Source organism: Ostrinia nubilalis, chromosome 15, assembly GCF_963855985.1.
Source record: "Ostrinia nubilalis chromosome 15, ilOstNubi1.1, whole genome shotgun sequence".
Taxonomy (NCBI): domain Eukaryota; kingdom Metazoa; phylum Arthropoda; class Insecta; order Lepidoptera; family Crambidae; genus Ostrinia; species Ostrinia nubilalis.
The window spans coordinates 8,044,525-8,067,868 of NC_087102.1; the positions used below are offsets into that span (position 1 = coordinate 8,044,525).

At 37.4% G+C, this 23,344-nt stretch overlaps 2 protein-coding genes across 7 annotated transcripts in view; one reads left to right on the plus strand and one right to left on the minus strand.

Annotated features, from left to right (window-relative positions):
* Positions 1-23,344, minus strand: part of LOC135078871 (cytochrome b5 reductase 4) — a 125,250-nt gene that overhangs the window by 39,412 nt on the left and 62,494 nt on the right. The window lies entirely within an intron of this gene.
* LOC135078868 (uncharacterized) lies at positions 3,311-9,479 on the plus strand. Its single transcript, XM_063973434.1, has 2 exons — positions 3,311-5,369; positions 6,264-9,479. Exons 1-2 carry the CDS (start codon positions 3,828-3,830, stop codon positions 8,940-8,942), a joined length of 4,221 nt encoding a protein of 1,406 aa, XP_063829504.1. The 5' UTR covers positions 3,311-3,827; the 3' UTR covers positions 8,943-9,479.

Below are 23,344 nucleotides of genomic sequence, written 5' to 3' on the forward strand. Positions count from 1 at the left end.
TATCTTATGCAAAACTCGCTAATGCAGGTTTCTCTGGAACACAAAGGCTAAAGAAGCCTTCGGAAACCCCAGAGGCGCCTGATCTGCACGCGGGCGTCTCAATATCCGATAGAACCCACTAAAATGTGCCGTATTTTCGAATAGAATTCTGCGGAATACATAATTTATAACTTTGTATAAAACAACAGTAGAAACGAAAAAAAAATAGGCGACGACAATAGTTACGGAGTCATTGCGAGTAGATTTTTATTGCACTATTTTATAGCTCATACTTATCTAATATAGTACATTTGAGACTTGATAATGATATAGGTAATAATGTGTAGCTTGGGTAATAAGCCATTTAGTTTTCAAGTAAAATGTTAATGCCGTTTCAAGAGTTGCGGGAGTAGAGTGAATGATAAATAAACAAGTCGATCGCAGAAATAAACATGAAATTGTACCTGAATTTTCAGTTACGAACTGAAAATTCAGGTACGTGTAAGCACTAAAAAGGCAAGCCAAGAAAAAAGAGTAGACGAACTTTTTATTACCCTCTTAAACATCGTCGCCACTTAAATTGTATCCATCACTCATCTCGCCTTGTTTTATAGCGTCGTAGATCTTCTACTCTAATATAATAAACTTCGCCGACAAATTGTGTCAAAATTCTCGGTCTAGTTGGCGCAGTGCGTCGGCAAATATTACTGTATCTCGAATTCTCAATATCTCAACATTCTGAATATGCCTCGATTTGATTATTCGTGTCACCGAGACGTCCAACTAAATCCGCCTGTAAACTCTTGTTCGATGAGTCGAAGTTACACATATCCGAGTAGAATATTTGCTTCCGAGAAGATACAGAGCTTAATATATTGAAGCAACACGTCGTGGCACATTCCTTTGTTGATTTCTGCCTTATTAGTTTGGTTCGTAGCTTAGTAACTTAATTTACTCCTTTGGGATTATTACCTATTGATAGATTTAGGTGTCTGATATTAATACCTACTCTTCTTTGTGTAAGTTAATCTCTCTTGTCTAAAAGATAGACTCAAAGATATTGGATAACAAAGAACTAATCGCATTGGTTACTTCATCCGCCAAAGTGGCAAAAGAACTGAAAATATTTGTTCCCTGAAGCTTTAGAAAGCTCACACGGTATCTCACGTCCACGAGCGTTAGAGTGCAAAGCTTCCAGTGCATGACTGCACCCCGATTACGTAGGTACAAGCGAAAGGTACTTTTATTTTGCGCAGCTCACGTTTCAAAAGAAGCTTTTGCAGTAGCTTATACTAAGACCCAAGGGCATGGGTAGTGAAAAATGTTTTTGAACTTGAGACTTAAAATACTGAAAAGGAAAGGACGTTTGTAGAAATAATCTTCAGTTTAAGACTTATGAAGAGGTGAAGATTGGAAAGTGACACAGTTATAGACATTTTATTTAATTATTAGGTATTGTTAGCGTTTACAAATGTCTGCTATTAAGGATAAACTGTATAGGGATTAGGGATACCTAAACATGATTCTGTGATGGTCAGAGTTAGTCACAGAAACTTTGGATGTACTTAATTCCGAAATGTTATTGAGAGGTTCTTAGATACGACCATTCGCTATCCCGGGAGTATTCTAAGTTCTCGAGGATTGTGCAATTATTCCTTTGATAGTGAGACAGTATTCCTCTGGCGCCCGAAATTCCAATGAAAAAGCTATTACTTAATAACGACATTCCTAGACAAGCATTTGATTAAAGAGATCCCTTTATTAGTTTAGATACATAAAGTTTTATCGTTCTATGTGGAGAATTTAAACTCATCTATGAGAAATTTCGGCTATGTCGTAGATAAGCACTTAATGCCATCCCTATTCGCAGTATAAGATGACGCTTCAGCTTCAATTATGGACGATTAAAAGTCGCTAAGTGACTTAGCAGACTTTTATCCCTCATAACTTAAGAGGCTGAGTGGGCCACTTTTAAATCTGATTCTGAATTAATTGTCTCCGCCATTTTGCAGCCAATTATAATTACTGCAGTTGAGTAGACACTTTGTACGAAAATGGAAAGAAGAAAATTTTATGGTATCGTAAAAATGGTACACTTGACGTTTATAGCGCATCTCATTATCTCAGTTTGGGCATGCCTTTAACAACTTGTCGTAAAAGTGGCTAAGTAAGATTAGGAATTAAAATTATAATGTACGACGTATAATGTGAAAAGAATCATTAATCCTGTCTAAAAGTTCAGGGTTATTCCTTTACCTAAATGTGAGTATTGTACACATAAAACAGTATAGATGTACGAGTATGCGACTAGACGAAGCATAAAAGCTATCTAGAAGGTTCTAGCAATAACTATTTTAAAACCATTATTCTAAATTGAAGCCGCAATTAATAGAAAGTAATAATCTAAAGTGCTTGTAATTATTTAAGAACAAATTACCCAGTTTATGTTTTTTTTAAAGCTTATTTTCTTAATGCAGAATACTTTTTGAAGATGCAAGATTAAGAACCTAACATCGCTCCATGGATATATTAAGGACTAGATATAATTAATATTATATTTTACCCTCAGTTAAAACAGTTTTTCTTAAACTGGTGCAGTAATTTATATTGACTTTAATTTCGCATGATCATGATAAGGTTAGTGAAAAAGAGGGCATTTAAAAGAGAAGAAAGGAAAGACTGAATGTTTCAATTATTTACAAATAACAGTATAGTAGGTACGTCTTAATTAACATACTAGCTGGTTTTAGACGCTCTCTCTTTTTAGGACGAAAGAAACAAATTGTTTTTTTCATTTCTGGCCAGCTTTTGACATAGGTATTGTCAAACGAACGTGGCGCCATGAAGGGAAGGTCGAATGCTGAGACGAGGATTCAGTAGGAATATTTGCCATAAAGCGTCTTACATAATAATTCTGTTGCTTACATTGCAGAAGATTTTATAGGTGTTAATCATTTTTTCCGCGAAAAGGGTCCCAGTTAGAACCTTTTTCGCGTTTGTTTTAAACTCTGTAAGAAGATCAATGGCTCAGAGTAAGGTCGTTTGGTTTGCTACCTATTTTGGGTAAAGGGATTTGTCAAATAAATGATTAATCTAAAATAATAGATAGGCCCAGAAAAACCCAATCCCCTATTGGTATTCTACAGTGCTGTTAAAGATTACTAATTAAGATGGATTCACTCGGGAATATAACGAAGTGTGCCGTAAAATTTCCGCAGCTGTAATTTCAGTCAGCCAATCCATTAAGGTTATATAACCTGATTATACCCTGCTCCGTTAATTAAGAGCCGATCGTCATTTAATTATGCGAGTAAAATGATACTTGCTGTCCACATCCGTAGATGTAAACACGGCTTAATTTCATACTGAATGTGTCTAATGTGTCTATGCCTTATTTTTATGGTTAATGTTGGCAACACTAAATTTTATATCTCTCTTCCTCATCACACTCTCACCAACTCGTACTGGTTTTTGTAAATATTGTGTTTTTATAAATAAAAGTCAAGATTAAAGTACAAAATCTTATTATTTGTATGTTCCACGAACATAAATGGTGCCGAAACTCTATAAACAAGCTTCGACAATAAACTTCGAGCAACGAAACCACACCTTCGCCGGCCGGCAAGAAAAGTAAGCTGATTTCACTGCATATTGCTGAACATACACTTGCACAAGAATAAATAAATCGAAGGCCAATCAATACACTATTGTGCCATATTGATTTGCAAGTCGCAGTAGCCAAAAGTGAACAATTTTATTCAACTTTGCAAGAAAATAACCGGCCGCCATTTTGGTTCCCTTTACTTTGCATCGAGAAAAAATATCACCACGCCCTGCCATTTTTCGCCATGACCATGGATAGCGATTCGGCTGAAAAGGAAGTGGACAAGAACGCAAGGAAAGGTATCATAAGAAAAATCGCACAGTGTAAAGCGTCGTTGACAAAGGCAGAAAATTTTATCCGCACATTGGAATCGCCAATCAACAAGGACGTAGTATCTGCGCGGCTACAACAACTGCAGGAGGTGCTGCCAAGGCATGAGCAGCTACTGATCGAATTAAGTACTTTGGACGACACCCTTGATGAAGACTATTTCGGAAACGACGCGTTCGAGGACCGGTATTTGGCGATCGTGGCGAGCCTTCGAGGCCTACTGGCGCCGCAGCCGCCGTCGCCGGCTCCAGCATCGGGCGCGCAGCAGTCTACAGACGCGTGCGCTACCAGCGTGAGGCTGCCAGAAATAGACATTCCTGTGTTTGACGGCAAGGACTACACAAAATACCACTCGTTCATCGAACTCTTTAGTGCAGTGATAGATAATAATTCTAAATTAGCCGCAATTCAAAAGCTTTTCTATCTTAGAAAATACTTAAAAGGTGAGCCATTGTCATTAATCGAAGGATTACCCGTCACCGGGGACTCGTATGGAAAAGCTCTTGAATTGTTGAGAAATAGATATGACAATAAGTTTCTAATTATCACTAACCATGTACAAGAGCTGCTAGACTTCAATCCACTAGTAAAGGGAGCGGCTACCAATTTAAGAGAGTTAGTGTCACATGCTCGCCAGCACTTAGGTGCACTGAAAACATTAGGACAACCGACCGACAGCTGGGACATGATAGTTTTACCCATTTTGTTGCGAAAGGTCGACCAGTTTACTTGCAGAGCCTATCATTCGGAGCGTGACACCACAAAGCTGCCCCTACTGGATGACTTCTTCGCTTTTGTGGAGCGGAGAGCTAGCAGCTTCGAGGAGAGCCAAAGAAGTGAAGGTAAGAGCAACAATAATAATAACACTTACAAAACTAAAGTGTCAAACTATGCAAGCAAAACTGCCACACAGTCGTGGTCTTGCAAATATTGTAGTGAGCAAACACATAGATTATTCAAATGTGACAAATTTCTAGCCATCTCACCAGAGGAAAGGCTCAATTTCATTTCACAAAATAATTTATGCAAAATATGTTTCAATTCTCACACAAATAAATGTAAATTTCACTTCAAATGTGAACAGTGCAAGGACAAATCGCATAATACTCTCTTGCACTGCAATGAAAAAGTATCAATGCACAGTAATTCTAATGTTAGCACAATATTGCTGCCCACCATCAAGGCCAAAGTGCTCTGCCGGGATGGCAAATCACACAAAGTAGTCCGGGGACTAGTTGACAGTGGCAGCCAAGTGTCATTTATGACAGCTGACTTAGCAAAAGCATTGCAATTACCGCTAATTGATAGCAATTTAAATATCACAGCCTTGGGGAAACAAAACAAAACAACCTCAAAAGCTGTCAATGCTGAATTTGTGTCACTTCAAAATAATTATAAGTGCCAAGTTAATTGTTCCATAGTGGACCAAATTACAACCAAGCTGCCACAGCAACAAGTAAGCTGGCAAAATATACAGCTGCCAGACTCTGTGGTGCTTGCAGATAGTGACTTTGACACTCCGGGAGACATTTCATTTCTGCTGTCAGCGGACATATTCTTCCAAATATTGCTGCCTCGCAAAATCAAGCTGCAAAATAGTAATTTGTATCTTATTGATACCCAGTTTGGTTCAATATTGTCAGGTGAAGTAAACAATAGTGAGTTTTGTGCATCCAGTCACCATGTCACCTTGCATGCTATATGTGACAACAATGTGGATCACCTCCTACAAAAGTTTTGGGAGACTGAAATGGTCCCTGAAACGAAAATGGAGGTTACAGCAAAGCAGGATGCCTGCGAAGCCGAGTTTAAAAGCTCGGTACAGCTCACCAGCGAGTTTCAGGTGTCCCTCCCGCTCAAAGTCCCCGTAGATCAGCTAGACCTAGGAAATACATTTCCTATAGCATCAAAAACATTAAATGCCATCGAAAAAAGGTTAGCCAAAGATGATCAATTAAATAGAAATTATAATGACTTCATGAATCAATACATAGAAATGGGTCATGCAAAGGTCATCCCACTGTGCCAGTCAAATTTAAAAAATGCATATTTCATGCAACACTTGCCAGTCATAAGGAACGATAAAAAGACCAATAAAGTAAGAGTTGTTTTTAATGGTAACACAAAAGCTAGTTCGCAGCATCAAAGTTTAAATGATGTTTTGCTAAATGGCCCTAAGGTTCAAAAAGATCTCTTTGACATTCTGATTTTATTCAGGTCATTCAAGTATGTAATGTTAACGGACATCAGGCATATGTACAGAGCTATAAAAATTGATCCATCATTTAGGCATCTACAAAATATATTATGGAAAGATGAAAATAATCAAAGAATTATTCTGCAATTACAGACAGTCACCTATGGACTCAAGAGCTCAAGCTACCTGGCCACCAGATGTCTCCAGGAGTTAGCAGACCGGTTTGGGAGCAATATGCCGCTTGCTGCTGAGGTCATCCGGACAGCCATGTACGTTGACGATGCTCTTTTTGGAGCACAGACCATCGATGAAGCTCTTGAGGTAAGAGATCAATTTATAGACCTGCTAGGACGTGCCAATCTGCAGCTGCATAAATGGGCTGCAAATGATGACCAATTACTGGCTGGCATACCAGCTGACAAGCAGCATTTCGAAGAGCATGAGCTCGGTAATGAGGACCTCTCAATGAAAGCTTTAGGGGTCTCATTCAATGTTAGAGATGATGTTTTTAAAGTGTCATGTCCTATAAAGCGGGTGCAGTCCTGGAATAAAAGGTCCATTTTGAGTGTCATAGGCTCTTTCTTTGACCCCTTAGGGCTCGCTGGGCCAATAATAGTTCGAGCAAAGGAATTTCTACAAAAAGTGTGGAAGGAGAATCTCGAGTGGGACTCGCCCATACCAATGTCATTGCTTAAGGCCTGGTTAACATTCTATGAACAGCTAGAACAAGTGCCTACAATTTCTGTACAAAGAAACATAAATATAAATAATGCGCAGGTAATACAATTGCTAGGATATTGTGACGCTTCTAGCGTCGCCTACGGCTGCTGCATATATATAAGGGTTATTCAAGGCAGCAAAGTAACCACAACACTTTTGTGTTCAAAGTCTAGAATTGCTCCAGTAAAAAACGCCTTGACTATACCTAAGCTAGAGTTAAATGGTGCAGTGTTGCTAGCCAAACTGTATTGCAAAGTCAAAGCAATCTATGCTAAAATTAACTTCAATGCTGTACATTTATTTTCTGACTCCCAAGTTGTTCTGTGTTGGTTGAAGTCTAGCAGAAATAATATACCGGCTTATGTCAAAAACAGAATAAATTTAATAAATTCAAGTACTACAGAATGTAAATGGTTTCACATAGATGGAGCTTCCAATCCAGCTGATTGCTTGTCTCGAGGCTGCAATCCCCAAGACCTGCCATCGAACACCTTATGGTGGCATGGGCCTCCTCAACTTGACTCACTGGAGTATGAGCCTTCACCATCATTGGCTTCATGCAACCACTTGCTTTGCGAGAGGGGACCTGCCGAGAGCGAGCAAGCAGCTTGTTTGGTTGTGACACAAGAACCACAATTGTTTGAAAAATATTCTTCATGGTTCACTATGCAAAGAATTGTAGCTTGGATATTAAGGTTTAAATTCAATTGTTTAAATAAACATAATAAAATTAAAGGAAATTTGACTGTAAAAGAATTGTTAAATGCTCAATACAGAATAATTTCTATAACGCAAGGCTTGTATTTTCCTTCGGAAATATCAAAAATAAAAAATAATTTGCCAATAAAATCTAATTTAAAATCCTTGGCTCCATTCATAGATGGAAATGGCATATTGAGGGTTGGTGGCCGGTTGCAAAACGCCCCAGTGCCATACACGCAAAAGCATCCGATTATTTTGCCCAATAAGTGTCATGTCACGAATTCAATTATTCGAAATGAACACTGTGTATTAATGCATGCTGGTATCACCCTCGTATTAAGTAGTCTGAAACTTAAGTATTGGATCATTAGCGCCGGTCGCGAAGTAAAGAAAATTATTAACAAGTGCTTAAAATGTTACAGGTTTAAGGCTCAAGTAGCCAGCCAGTTTATGGGATCCCTGCCCTCCGATCGCGTCACCGAGAGCCACCCGTTCGACAAGGTTGGAATCGACTTCTGTGGTCCGTTTCAAGTAAAACAATCGGGCATGCGGAGGGCCGTTGTCACCAAAGGCTACACACTGGTAATTGTTTGCTTCGCCACTAAGGCTGTCCACCTTGAGCTAGTTTCAGACATGACAACTCAAACATTCTTAGCAGCCTTAAAAAGATTCATTGGCAGACGCGGTATTCCCGCCATTATTAATTGCGATAATGCACAAACGTTTAAAGGAGCCGACAACGTGCTCCACGACTTGTATAAATTAGTCAATTCCAAAAAGCATCAATCTCAAGTGAGTGTGGCTGCTGTAGAGAAAGGAATAACCTTTCGCTACATCCCCTCCTACTCCCCCAACCACGGAGGCCTCTGGGAGGCCGCCGTTAAGAGTTTTAAGTTCCATTTCAAAAGAGTGGTGGGGGAGAATAAATTCACGTACGAAGAATTGACCACTATTTTATCCGAAATAGAGGGTATCCTGAATTCCAGGCCCCTCACGCCGCTTTCAAGCGACCCTGCAGACCTAACAGCCCTAACCCCAGGACACTTCCTGACTGGTCGTCCACTCATATGTATCCCTGAGCCGGATCTAACCGATATCCCTCTAAATAGACTAAGATTCTGGAGGCGCTGTACTCAGGTCAAGCAACATTTTTGGAAAGCCTGGTACAGCCAATATTTATCGCAGCTAAATGTTAGAAACAAGTGGAGCAAACAGTTACCAGATGTGGAAGAAGGCAGTTTAGTTTTACTAAAAGGAGACAACGTTCCCCCGCTGCAGTGGCCCATGGCGCGAGTGACGCGGGTGTTTCGGGGAAGCGATGGGAGGGTAAGGGTCGCGGAGCTCAAAACCGCTACTGGTCTAACCCGTAGGTCTATTAATAAAATGTGTATCCTTCCCATAGATTATTAAGTAACAAGCCATTTTAAAACTGTTAAATAATTTTTAACCATAGGTTTTTAAGCAAATGTTAACTTGTAGTTATGACATGCGAATTTTATTAAATATTTATGGCAATTTTGAGTCTGTAAACTGTGATAACTAAGTAGTAATATGTATAGGGTGTTACTTAAACTTAAGAATAAAGATTTAATTAAGATATAACTTCAATTGTATCATGCAAGTCATTACTAATGTAACTTCATGACTATTACTGTAACTGCATAACTATTAACGTAACTGCATAACTATTAATGTAACTGCATAGCTATTTTTGTAACCTTTTGCCCGGGAGAATGTCCACATCCGTAGATGTAAACACGGCTTAATTTCATACTGAATGTGTCTAATGTGTCTATGCCTTATTTTTATGGTTAATGTTGGCAACACTAAATTTTATATCTCTCTTCCTCATCACACTCTCACCAACTCGTACTGGTTTTTGTAAATATTGTGTTTTTATAAATAAAAGTCAAGATTAAAGTACAAAATCTTATTATTTGTATGTTCCACGAACACTTGCATAGCAACGAAAGGCGTAGAAGGAGATACTTTTTCGTGTGAATTAAGTATAAGTACTTATGTATTATTGATTTTACTACCAAGCATCAATAATAAAAAGTTTATCACATAACCGACAAACATACGGAAAAACATTACATCTATCCACGGTTATAAATGCTTTGGAATATCATACTCTCATACCATGCTCCCCGTGGGATTCGAATTTGGAACAGTTAACCCTGTAGCTACGAATATGAAGGTATGCGAGCAAACGAGTCCTCTGTCCGGGCAGGAGTCTAGTGACATTATATTTTTCCAATAAACTAATTAAAACACGTCAATTGTCATCCGATCCATTCATTCACGCCCGCACAAATTAAAAAGTCCAATGTCCGAGCCTCTCGTTTTTAATTGAATTTAAAGCAAGGTAGGTAGATGGTGACTTTTGATTGGCCAAATACAGATTTAAAATAAATAAATGTACATTTGTTTTATTTTAAAATGGTCTCAATGTGTTGCGCGTATATTTATGTATTTTCGTTTCCGCTTTCCTCGTTTTAAAAAGATATAAAACCCAAACACAATTTAAGTATGTTTACGTGTTGCGAGCTAAAAGCACTTCACTTCTCATTTGAATACATTTCATTTCATGAAATATTAAGTATCTGAGACCTCAAAATTGATAACGAGGGAAAACTCGGCGGCTTCCTCGGCGGAGTCGAAAACTCATCATTTAGGATAAACATCTCTAATCCTCACTTATTTGACTAGGCAGAGCAATAAGGGATAGTGGCGTAGCATACAGTAACTTCGTTAAGCGTGACCAGACATAGGTACGTCGGGAATAAACCAATATTCCCAAAATGGGGAATATTCTCCATAGCGTTACCCAATGTTCTCATTGCACTAAATAAGGAACGTCATCTGTCTATAATATAACCTTAAGGGCTGATTTTTCAATCGTCGGATAACTTTTAACTGAAGAATAAGTTTGGCACATTCACAGTTTTAGTATGGGAAATAATGTCAAAATGACAAGATTATTTTTTAGTTTATCTGACGATTAAAAAATCAGCCCTAAAAGGATCAAATTGTAATGACATACCAAACTAAGGGATAATAAATTGAAATAAAGTAGTATTTTTACAAGAAAGGTTTTGGATTACGTCATGCATATTCTCAGAAAGGAGAAATCCAGATACCTATCTCACACTTTTTTGCTTACATCAGATTATAAGATTGGACTTATTATACTGAGCTTTTCGCACAGCTTTTAAGGAGTATACAAGAAATGCAAAAAGCTTAGGACTTTATTTATTTATTCAAAACTTTATTGCACACCACAGAGTAAGTACAAATTAAAAGTTGAATATAATGCCATAGAATCTTTAGGTCTACTGAACCTTTCTTAATCTCCCCGGTCTACTTGTGTAGTATTTCCTTACAAAGCGACTGAATGGCTCGAAGGAAATGTACTCGGGGCCAAGCCCAGGTTCCCATTACGTGTTTAATGAAACGGTCAGCGAAACCTTTACGGAAACTACGCCGGTGAAAAAGATGAAGTTTTGTGCTTAATGTTATGGAAAATTATTGTAGCGTAAACGACAACTTTTACGAAAGCCTAACTTTTACTATGTCCACACAGCTTATGATCGCAGTCTGTCAAATTAGTGTGAACACTATATGTAGTCGCGATCCTCATCAGTGAGGAAGAACTTTTACTAAGTCATAAAAGTAAAATAAATTGTGCCCTTCAAACTCTGTATTTATTTTGATTTAAAAATGGCGATAAATAAAAACCCAAAAACCTGCCCACACTATATTCTTCAATTTAATTGTCTTTGTCAAATATAACTCCAATCCAAAGTGGAGTACGTTTGACCAGTAGGTCTAAGAAAACGACGATGATAATATTTGATTTGATACGACGCAGAAAAATTGTATTGAGTTACAGACAAAAGCGAGCTGCGAAGTACGTAAAAACAATTGACAGCCTTTTTTCCTTTTTTTCTTTTTTTTATAAAAAATTATCGAATCAGCCAGTATGCTGAGCATGGAGGTATTAAACATACCCCCCCACTTGAAATCACTTAGGGATTTCAAAAAAAAGTAAATTAAACCTCTTCAAGAGGAAAAGAAGAAATAATAAAACACTGCACGCATTCCTACAGGGACAGTGAAAATTAAATTATATTGCACTCTAGCAACAACTTAAAAGTCGCAAGGATAAGTACTTGCATTAAAACAAAATGAATGAATGAATTAATTAAAAAACAAAAATAAAACTTCCCTAGACCTATATACATAATACACCTCAAAGCGGGAAAAAAACCTTTGAGTTTCGTTAAGATACCGTTTCGCTCCTATGAAATTTCTACCGCAGTCACTGATTATGAGCCTGCACAGTCCACGGTTTGAAACAACCTATCAAGGGCTGCTATAAAAGCTGGAGTCGACAAGTCAGTAACAACCTCCAAATGAACAGCCTTAACTGCCAAGCAGACCATAATGCAAACGTAAGCCTTATAAGTGCGAGCGTTACGTCTAGTGCTTTCTTTAACAGTGAAAGGTCCGGCGAAATCTATTCCAATATTTTGAAAACAACGAGCTGGTTGTACTCTCGGGCCTGGAAGGTCTCCCATCAAGGGCTGTGCTGGTGATGGCTTGACCTTGAAGCATGTGACACATTTCGCAAGTCTGGATCTTATCATATTGCGAATACCAAGAATCCAGTATTTTCTTTGTACCAAGGACTGAAGGACACGCGGCCCACTGTGTAGGTATACCCGGTGGTAGTGATCAATAATTAGCTTCGACAAATGACAGTGCTTCGGAAGCAGAAATGGGTGAATCGCTGTTAATGGAAGCTGCGCATTACGCAAACGCCCCCCCACACGTAGTAATCCAGCTTCATCGAGGAATGGACTGAGCTTGAGCAGCGATTTGTTACATCTAGAACTGGAGTTGGTAGCAAAAGAGTCCAGGACTTCAGAAAAATGGCGTCTCTGTTCATTATGAATAAGAACAACCAGTGAGTTCTCAAGTTCCGTGGTAGTCAAATCCGTGTTATGTTCACGGTCGTCCCTGTTCTTTTTCAAGTTGCCGATGAACCGAAGGCACCATGCGAGAACACGCTGAGAACGTAAAAAAGATGAAGATCTTTCCACGAGCTCGCTAATCGCATCAATATTAGTTTCCTTTGACGCAGTTAAGGTATGAGAAGCCGCCGGTTTCAATTCGGGTACAATATCAGGAGGGCTGATATCCGTTTGCACGGGCCACAACGATTTCTCAGTCACAAGCCAAGCAGGACCATGCCACCAAACTTGGTGAGAAACAAGCTGGGAACAGCGAAATCCACGGCTGCATAAATCCGCAGGGTTATCATGCGTTGCTACGTGCTTCCAGTTATCAACACTGAGATCATCCGTAATTTTTACGACTGTGTGAGCAACGAACATTTTCAATTTGTGTGGTGCTGTATTCAACCATGTAGTTGAGTGAACTACTTGCCGAGGTATACTGATACTAGATAAATTTGTCAGTTTTCGTACGAAATCTTGCCATTTCTGTAACATTTCAGTAGAAACTGGTTCGTCCCAGTCCAGTTGTAGACGCCACAGTTCTTGTATAAACATCTTGGCCAATAATACCACTGGCGTTAGCCATCCGAGTGGATCATAAATTCTTGCCACACTCGAGAGAACAATCCGCTTGGTACAAGCCGGGCTCATTTCTAAATGAGTGTAAGTAAACTTGTCATTGAGTGGGTCCCACTGAATGCCCAGAATTTTGAGTGTACATTGATTTTCTTTATCACAAAACGCTTTAGGTGTTTGACGATGATCAGCTGGAAGATGTGAAAGAAAATCAAGAAAATTACTGCTCCATTTACGTAGCTCAAATTTTCCACAATCGAGTAAGTTTATTAGCTCGTCTTTTATTTCTAAGGCAACGTCCACCGACGGAGCTGTCACCACGATATCATCCATAAAGGTGTCTTTGAGCAATGCAGTTGCTGCACGAGGCCATTGCTCACCATGATCCTGAGCCAACTGATGAAGTGTACGAATAGCCAAATAAGGTGAGCTACTCACACCGTAAGTCACAGTGTTTAATTCAAATTCACTCACAGTCTCTTCCGGTGAGTCTCTCCAGAATATATGTTGATATTGTCTGTCCTCGGGACGCAGATCAATATTTCTGTACATCTTAGATATGTCAGCTGTAAAAACTATATCATCCAGCCGAAGTGCTGTGATAATATCAACAATGTCATTCTGTAGTTTCGGTCCAGTATAAACAATATCATTTAATGATTTTCCATTTCCAGTCTTCGCGCTAGCATCAAAGACTACACGGAGTTTTGTGCTGCTGCTCTCCGGGCGAATCACACAATGATGTGATATGATGTTTCCATTCGCACCTGAAGGTGAATCCACTAAAGTCATGTGTCCCAAATCAGAATACTCTTGCATGAACTGAACATAGTCAGCTTTCAACTGTTGGTGACGAATAAGTCGCTTTTCCAAATTATGCAAGCGAGACATAGACATTTGATGCGAATCACCCAATTCTTCAAGTGGATCCTTAAGCATTATAGGCACCACATAACGACCATCTGAGTTTCGCCTTACAAGATCAGAAAACATGTTTTCACACTTCACGTCTTCTGGGTTAACAATCTTTACTATAGGAGGTTCTTCAACTTCCCAGAAACGCTTGACTAACTTGTCTAGGGCAAGTGTAGAAGCGAAGAGAGAGGTGGTTGAAATTGGTGGTCGACAAGCAAGATCCAATTTTCCACTGATTACCCATCCGAACACGCTGTGAAGAGCTACTGGCAAGTCAGAGCCAAAAAACAAACGTTGGCCATCATAGATGTTATGAAATAACTCTGCTCCAAGCAACAGATCAATTTCTGCAGGTCTATCAAACTGATTTATCAGCTAACACCAAGTGTCTAAAAGAATCTCGAACGTGTGAAGGTACTTGCGCTGTTGGCATTTTATTTGTAATGGTATCCATTATGATTGGTGAGATTTCAAACCGAGGTTCTTCAGATAAACAGGGGTGGATAACGCATGACGTCACACCTTTCACCTGGTGTATAGTATTTTGTCCTAGTCCAGCAACTGTAATCCTACAGCGCCGCAATGGCAAGCCAAGCCGCTGAGCGCACGAAGATGTCATGAAACAATCTTGGGCCCCACTATCGATAAGGGCTCGAACCTTAATCACACCGCTGGGACCACGAGCTTGAACAACACATGTGCCTAAAATCACTTGCGATTGGCCATGAGTTACATGGGCACTAGCATTCACTGAATTCACTGAAGTATCAGTGTTAGGTAGGTAACTGCTTGACAGTCAAGGAGGTACTGGGGCAAGCAGTCATATCCTCATGAAGTAGTGTGTGATGACGTTGCTTGCATTTTGAACAATTTGATTTAGAAAAACAATTATCTACCTGATGGTTCAGGCGTAAACAATTGCTGCAAAGGTTTTTTCTTTTAAGAAAACTTAATTTATCAATGGTTGACATTCCATGAAAAACTGGACATTTGTAAATAGAATGATGAGAATAACCACAACATGAACAGTCAGGGAATTTATTTGATGCTGAATACACCCCTGTGTTCAAGTCTGGTTCGGAATTACAATCCTCCCCGTGATCATCAGAAGTCAAATACGGCCCTGTGCATGAGTTCGACCCTGTCTCTGAACACAATCCCGACTCAATAGGAAAAGAAGAAGTTTTTTGATTGTAATTTGTTTTAGGTTTTGCACCCTGCTTAGAATTTGAGTTTTGATAATTGTTTGTTTTAGTAGAATGACTGCAGGCTTCTAAAATTTTGATGTAATTTAACAAAAAGGTTTTTAAGTCTTCAAACTCAGGTACTATATTTCCAACCTTAAAGTTCTCACTCTCAAAACGCTCACGGGTTTGAGAATCTAATTTCTTGGATGCAAGATAGAACAAAATAAATTCACCCAAATTTGAAATTTTCATTGCTTTTAAAGCATTAACAGATTCTACTAGCAAGTTAGTTAACTTTTGCAATTCACTGAAACTATTTGTTTTCAAAGGTGTGAAATTAAATATTTTTTCCAAGTAATTGACAGCTAAAATTCGTTTGTTATCATATCTTTCAATCAATGCGTTGAAGACAATTTCATAATTATCAGCAATTACTGGTATGCTTTTAACTATTGACAATGCAGATCCAGTGAGACAAGAAAGCAAATAATGATATTTCTCAATAGTACTGAGGTTTGCGTTTTCATGAATTAAAGAGAGATATGTGTCATAAAATGTTCGCCATAACTCAAGATTACCATCGAATTTTGGTAGTTCAATTTTTGGCAAACGAACCTGAGGACATTGTTTTGGTGACGCGGGGTCACTGACCTTACTCGCAGCCGCGGCAGAATTTGACGCTAACGACGGCAACACCTCGTCAGCCACCGAAACAACGGAATAGTACAACAAATCAAATGATTCTACCTTCTTGTAATCAATTTGTGTGTCTGGATTAATTGTTAATATTAACCGATTTATTTCGTCTGTAACTTCGACAAATTCAGTTCGAATAGCATCTATGCGCTTAAAACGACTTTTAAATATCGCAAGTTTGCTCCTGTCTGTGGTAATATGTTGAGATAAATCGTACAATATTTGAATCTCACGAAATACATACTCCCGACGAGTATTCAGTAAAGTTAACTTTGAATCATCATCCATTTTGGATATTGCCTATACGACAAAATGTTAAGTTATCAACGATGGAAATGAGTGTGAAATGACGAGTTATTATTACGATTTTACGATATAATTGACAAGTAAAACTGTGTTTGCTTGAGTCAACGTTTAAATAACGTAAAAGTAAAACAATAAAGATTGAATTGATCATGAATATTGCCAATACGACATAATGTTCAAGTTTTCAACGATGAAAATTAGTGTGAAATGACGAGTTATTATTACGATTTTACGATATAATTGACAAGTAAAACTGTGTTTGCTTGAGTCAACGTTTAAATAACGTAAAAGTAAAACAATAAAGATTGAATTGATCATGAATATTGCCAATACGACATAATGTTCAAGTTTTCAACGATGAAAATTAGTGTGAAATGACGAGTTATTTATTACGATTTTACGAAATAATTGACAAGTAAAACTGTGTTTGCTTGAGTCAACGTTTAAATAACGTAAAAGTAATACAATAAAGTTTGAATTTTCGACTTACGAAATTAACAATGGCGTGCTAAAAAGTGCTACCTGGAAATTTTAGAGTTTTCGATGAGCGTTTTTTATTGACTGTAGAATCCAAAGAGCTATTCGTGCTCGAAATGACCACAAAAAATATGGAGTACGTTTGACCAGTAGGTCTAAGAAAACGACGATGATAATATTTGATTTGATACGACGCAGAAAAATTGTATTGAGTTACAGACAAAAGCGAGCTGCGAAGTACGTAAAACAATTGACAGCCTTTTTTCCTTTTTTTCTTTTTTTTATAAAAAAATATCGAATCAGCCAGTATGCTGAGCATGGAGGTATTAAACACAAAGTATTTCAAACGTTCTCAGAATTCGTATAATAAGTAAATCTTCTTTCCAAGTTGACTATCTATTTTGGACAGTTCTAGAGACAAAGTAAAATTACAGTGCCAAAACGCTTAAAAGATTTGTTAACTCATCATGATATTACGAACGAGAATAAAATTTCTCGACGCCAAGTAACGGTTATTTGCAAAACAAAGCGGGGGTAAATTCGATTTTGTCCCGGGAACATTAAAAAGGACTCGCTGGCATTAGGGTTGCCCTGTAATAGGGTCGCCAACTTTTTGGGAAATAAAACATTTATCCGAACTTGATGGCTTACGACTTACCTCCAGTAAACGAACTTTAGTGAAACTACATCGTCATTATGTGGGATACAACCAGCGTTGCCAGTTTTTTTTTTCGCCAAGTCGGGACTTTGGTACTTTTTGAGTGAAAATAGCGGGATTCTTCCGTCAGAAGCGGGACATAGTAAAAAAACGTATAATAATCAAAGGTTTTTAAATATTTATCTTTTTATTTGACTTAAAATTACGTTTACGTGACAATAGATAGCAAAAGCAGCCATAGAAAATGTATTTTAACAAAAAAATAATATTTTAAATCAGATTTACTCTTATCGTTAAATTCGTCTTTAGAATAAAAAAAGAAAAAATAAAAGAAAAATCGAAATTAAAAATGTTTTATTTTTTAGAATAATATTATGGCGTTTCAAACAATAGTCAGTGCAGTTTCAAACAATAGTAAGGTAATTTTAACGTCTCCAACCAATACAGACGCGCTTCTTCGATTCTGCGATACGGATTGGTCAAAACAGTTGACGTCAACTGTTACGTTGATACGTTGACGTTAAAAATTACTGTAATCGGGGCTCTGGTGAAGTGAGTGTCTCTCTCCGTAAAGCGGGACCGAGCGTGTCCCGCGCGGGACATTTAAATTTGATTAAAAAATCGGGACGTCCCGCCAAAATCGGGGCGTCTGGCAACTCTGGATACAACATTAACTAAATATTTGGGATAGTAGGTACTTTGTCGGCCGTTTGGTGTAGTGGTTCGAAACGGACTACTATTCCGGAGGTAGCGGGTTCGATTCCCGCACAGTACAAACATTTGTGTGCATGAACATATTTGTTTGTATTGGACTGGGTGTTTTCTATGTATAATAAGTATGTATTTACAAAAAAAAAAGTATTCAAGTATGTTTATATCCGTTGTCTAGTACCCATAGTACAAGCTTTGCTTAGTTTGGGACTAGAAGCGCAGTGTAAAATGTCTAAGGATATTTATTTATAAAAAAAAAAAAAAACTTAGACAACATTGTTAACTAAATAATGTGATTATGTCCCAACAAAATTATACACCTATTTTGTAAATACAGAGTCGGAGGGTCAGAGAACATAAAGCCATGCTTCGTTAAAGTTTAATAACCCAATTATAAAGTTTGATTTATGCCAACTACGTTGCACTCATCAAAAGATTCAATTAATTTCAATAATATCAATTTCAATAACCACGATGTCTGTATAAATGAATATAAATCTTCATTTACGCTTACATAAAGTTACTTAGATACTGACTGAAATACATCACAAAATAATCTTGGCTTTTTCGCACGAAAAATCTTTTTCTTTGATCCAAACAGTATCTTACGAAATTATGTGCATTTGTCAAGGTTCCTATCGCAAATAGGCTTTAAGTCACTTTGAGGCGTAAGTGATCAATCGAGCCGAGAGGCGAGGCCTCGGGCTCCTACGTATTAAATTAGGCTGAAGTAACACGGGAGTATGTCGATGATATCATTATGGCTACGAAAACGATAAGGTTTTACTTATACGAATACTTTTTGTCTGAGAAAAAAATATGAAGCAAACATATTTTACGCAGACATTGATTAAATTACGTTTATGTCTAGACGATAAAACTGATAACGAGGGTAAAAGTCATGTGTCTGTCTGTTGCTTGTCTAATAATCATGTTCAGACATAGACGATTTATTTTCAGGCTTTAGGATTTTTCGTGTAAGTATTTTTCTATTTAAATTAAATAAGAAGATGCAGTTAATAAACACATTTAAACGTTTTATTTACTAAAATTTTAATTTCAAGATTAATAAGACTGAAGTATACTCGTAAAAACAATTTACACTTTTCATAAAAACTGAATTACCGGGCTGAGTTGATCACCTTAACTTACCAGTGTTTTTGTATGGAGTTTGACAGACTTTTAAGGTTTGTTATAGTTAAAGTGCAACCCAGGGTTCGAGTCATAATGTTCCGGACAGGATTCGATTGATTGAAGACTCATCATTTATATTTGAATAGAGAACAGCTATCGTATATGCTTTTGACGCAGGACGCGTTTCACGATCGTGATTTTGGAAGGACATGAGTAAGCACGTTTGTGGTGTGCCCATTATGAAAGTTCGCATTAGAGCCGATGACCGGACAAATTATTTTCTATTAAGTCGGTCTCAGAAATAGGTGTGACCTATGGGTGTGATATAGAGGAGTGCTCTATTTTTATACTAACAGCATAGGTTTGGATATCATTGCTCTTTTCTCTTCTTCTCTTGTCTTAATTATTAATTATTTTATTTTGTGAATTGTTTCAATAGGTAGATTTTTATCACATCTCGTTATTAAACTTAAAAATAATTCTCAAAATACATTGGATTCCAGTCCATAACGAAACTATTAAAAATGGATAATAAATTAATAACAAAACAACATAGAGATAACCATAGGACAGTAACACAATTATCAAGCGCAACCAATATCCTTGCCTCATTCAGAACATATGAACTAAATTGGCAATTACTGCTATTAGACGCCGACGACGATTGGTAATTAAATGACAATAGAGATGAACTATAACATGTGTAACATGAGTAATCTGTGCTGTTGAACAGGCTCTTATACATCCTATTGCTATTTTATCGATAGCTTAGATGCTTTCCATCAAGAGGCTATTCTATAGATTAAATAGGTTCACTTTTCCTGTAGTTAGCACGTAAATTAGAAATACATTAACGCTAACTAACATGGTATGATTTGTAAAACAGACTTAGGTATTTGGTTTTTGTTTTGGAATTTCGAAATGATAAAATAGCCACAATCATCTTTGTGTGAACTTTTTTAACCGACCAAATGACCAACTAAAATTTTACTTTGTGGAAAAAATTGGGAAGCATCCTGTAGGTAGGCCATTCTCAATACATTAGGAAGGACATTTACCTAACGGTGACGATATTGAAAAACCGATGAGCAAGCAAGTGACCTTATTCGCTGGACTGTAAAACAAAATGATGAAAAAGACAATTTCCTTCACTGTGAATTTTGAGAATATTCATGTTTAGCAAGTATGCAAACAAAATGTTAATTAACCTTTATTGCTTCGAGTAATACTAAACAACAAACTCATTTTGACAAAGGAAAATCTTATTTCTATAGACATTGTGACAAAAAACTTGGCTCAATTTGATAAAAGAAAACCGAATTTCCATAGAAACAAAAAGGCTTTTAGTTTCCTACTTCAAGCAATTCGATTTTTTCAAGATGTTAAAAAAAAGGCTGGGTTGCACCATCTTACTTTAACTGTAACAAACGTCAAAAATCTGTCAAACTCCATACAAAAGTCACCAGTTATCGTTATAGTTACGGTCAAAGTTTGGTGGTCCATCTTTTTCATCGAACAGAACATAGGTACGAGTTTATACTCATAGTTTTCTAGCCAAAAAGGCATATGCCGATAATTAAACGACACCGCCCCAGTCAGGGCGCGCTGAGTGATTGACGTAACAAATTGCTTCTATTGTCGCTACCAAAAAATGGATTGTCGATATCCAATTTGACAACGCGAAAGAAAGACGAATGGCCGCGCTGTGTGGCAGGAACAGACGAATTACGTCTGATTTCGAGGACTATAGTAGGTGATTTAAAGGATTAATTGCTTTTAATTTGCCAATTGACAATCTATCTTATTGCCTCATCTATGCTATGTTCCGCCTCATGTACATAGAGATTTGTAGAGTTCATAGACCCGGATTATATGTGTCCTGTAAGTGCATTGATACAATAGGGCGGCTTAACCGCACCTTGGGATGAATGAGGGAATATTGCTGCACCGACAAGAGCCAAGATCTTGAACATTAATGAATGAACTCTGCCTTATAAACTTGTTACACACCTACACCCTTATATTGTAACTTATATGTATTTTTCAATTGTTACTGCTGCTGCTATAGGTAGATATTAAAAGTATCTAATTTTTCCAATATCGTGTGGGCAATAACATCTTTGTCAGCAATTCAGTGATATTTTCATTGGAATTACTCTACGATAATCCAGAATAATTAGAACCACTGCTTTGGAATAATAATGTAAGCTTTAGCTAAGTCCTTCTTATTAAGAAAAGCAGCGCAAGGAATTAAGTCAGTTAAATGTCTAATTATAGTCAGCCTCTTTTCCAAAGGTTTCTTGCAAAATGTTAATCCGATGTTCTTGAACCTTCAATGGATAAAGTGTTTGGGAAGATAGTGTTTCATAGGACATAGGCCAAACATATTAGGGTACCTAACCTACATACATTGAATTGATCCTAACCTTTTTACATAACGTTAAAATCTGCAAGATAGAGCATTATAAATGGGTTATCAAGGCAGAGATTTTATGAACCTACACGGTATAAAAGTAGCATGAATAATACATTTACGACAACATTTCGTAGCGGGTACATTTAGAAGACTAATGTGATAAGTTATACTCGTATAAATGTGAAGATGAATCTTTCACAGATGTTTCCCACCCTCATCAATCAACCAGATATACAGCGTAATAATGGAGACAGTAACGAATATTCCGTATTTATTATTGAAACGAATAAATTGATATGCATGATCCAGTTTTATATAATACTAGCTTTTGCCCGCGGCTTCACCTGCGTGAAATTTAGTTTGTCACAGATCGTCATAAATTATAGCCTATATGTTATTCTGCGTTGTAAAGAATAATACTGTAAAGTTTCATCAAAATCCGTTTAGTAGTTTTTGCGTGAAAGAGTAACAAACATCCATCCAGACATCTAGAAATCCAATCTTTCGCATTTACTTATATGTATTAGTAGGATGTAGGTTACGTAAATTAATTTGGAATATTCGATTGTTGTAATAACAAAAGGCATAAAAGTGAAATACTAGCTGAAACATAACACTTCTTTAGTAAAGTTATGTAAACGATTATCATTATCAGCTTTTTAATATCCATAGGTGGGAGGACATAGGCCTCTCATAGGTAGGTAGGTACTCTAACTGAGTGGAAGGCCTTACATAGGTACCTACAAGGCATTTTCACAGTTGCATGAAAAGCACTTGACAATGCGACTACTGTCTCAGTTGATCTCTACCTACATATAAATTTAGTCAGTTTTTTCCAGTTAACTCAAACCAAAAAATAAATAACAAAACGTAAACTTCAATCTTCAATTTTATGAACACTGATATTTTTTGGTGTACTTATTTTTAAATGAAAAACTTTCATAGGAAAATGCGATGAAGTAGGTACGAGTAGGTACCTTTGTTCAAAAATGTAAATTTTAAACGGTTATTATACAGTAAATACTGAAGTAGAATGGAAACGGAAAAACTTGTTGGGCCGCTGTAGGCTCGGGGATTAGAGCCATAAATTATCAATTAAACACCGACAATGACCAGCTCGTCTGTATGGAAATTTGCGGACCAAGCGCACTTTATATGGGTATTCCACAATATCTGCCTTAAGCACGGATTTTACGCCCGTATTCACAAACATTACTATGAGGCCTCACAGTGCGCGTGGACGCACAGGGTGACACATGAACCAATCACTGAGCTTTATTCAACGCTGTGCGTTCGATTTGCTGCTTCACTTAAGTAAGCATCGTTTGTGAATACGGGCGTTAGAATATTTATGTAAATACATGCCAAAAAGTTATGTTAAAATAAACAATGCGTGAGTAAAACGTCGTTGTAAAGAGCTAATTACGTCAAACAAACTGACAGAGCCAGTAATATTACATGTACTTAGTCACAGAAAAAAAATATTTACATGCGTAATTTTGTAAATAAGTTAAAAGAGCCAAAGGTCTCGGGTACGGAAGCAGCCATCTTTATTTACTGGTAAATAAAAGATTTTTTTTAGTGACAAGTATATTATCATAAATGTAGAGAACTGCTGAACTAAACGTGTTGATAAATAAATGGCGTTTTAGGTTTTAGGTCAACCTATCACAAAGTCACAAATGGACTTACTTAGCTCTTTATACAAACCA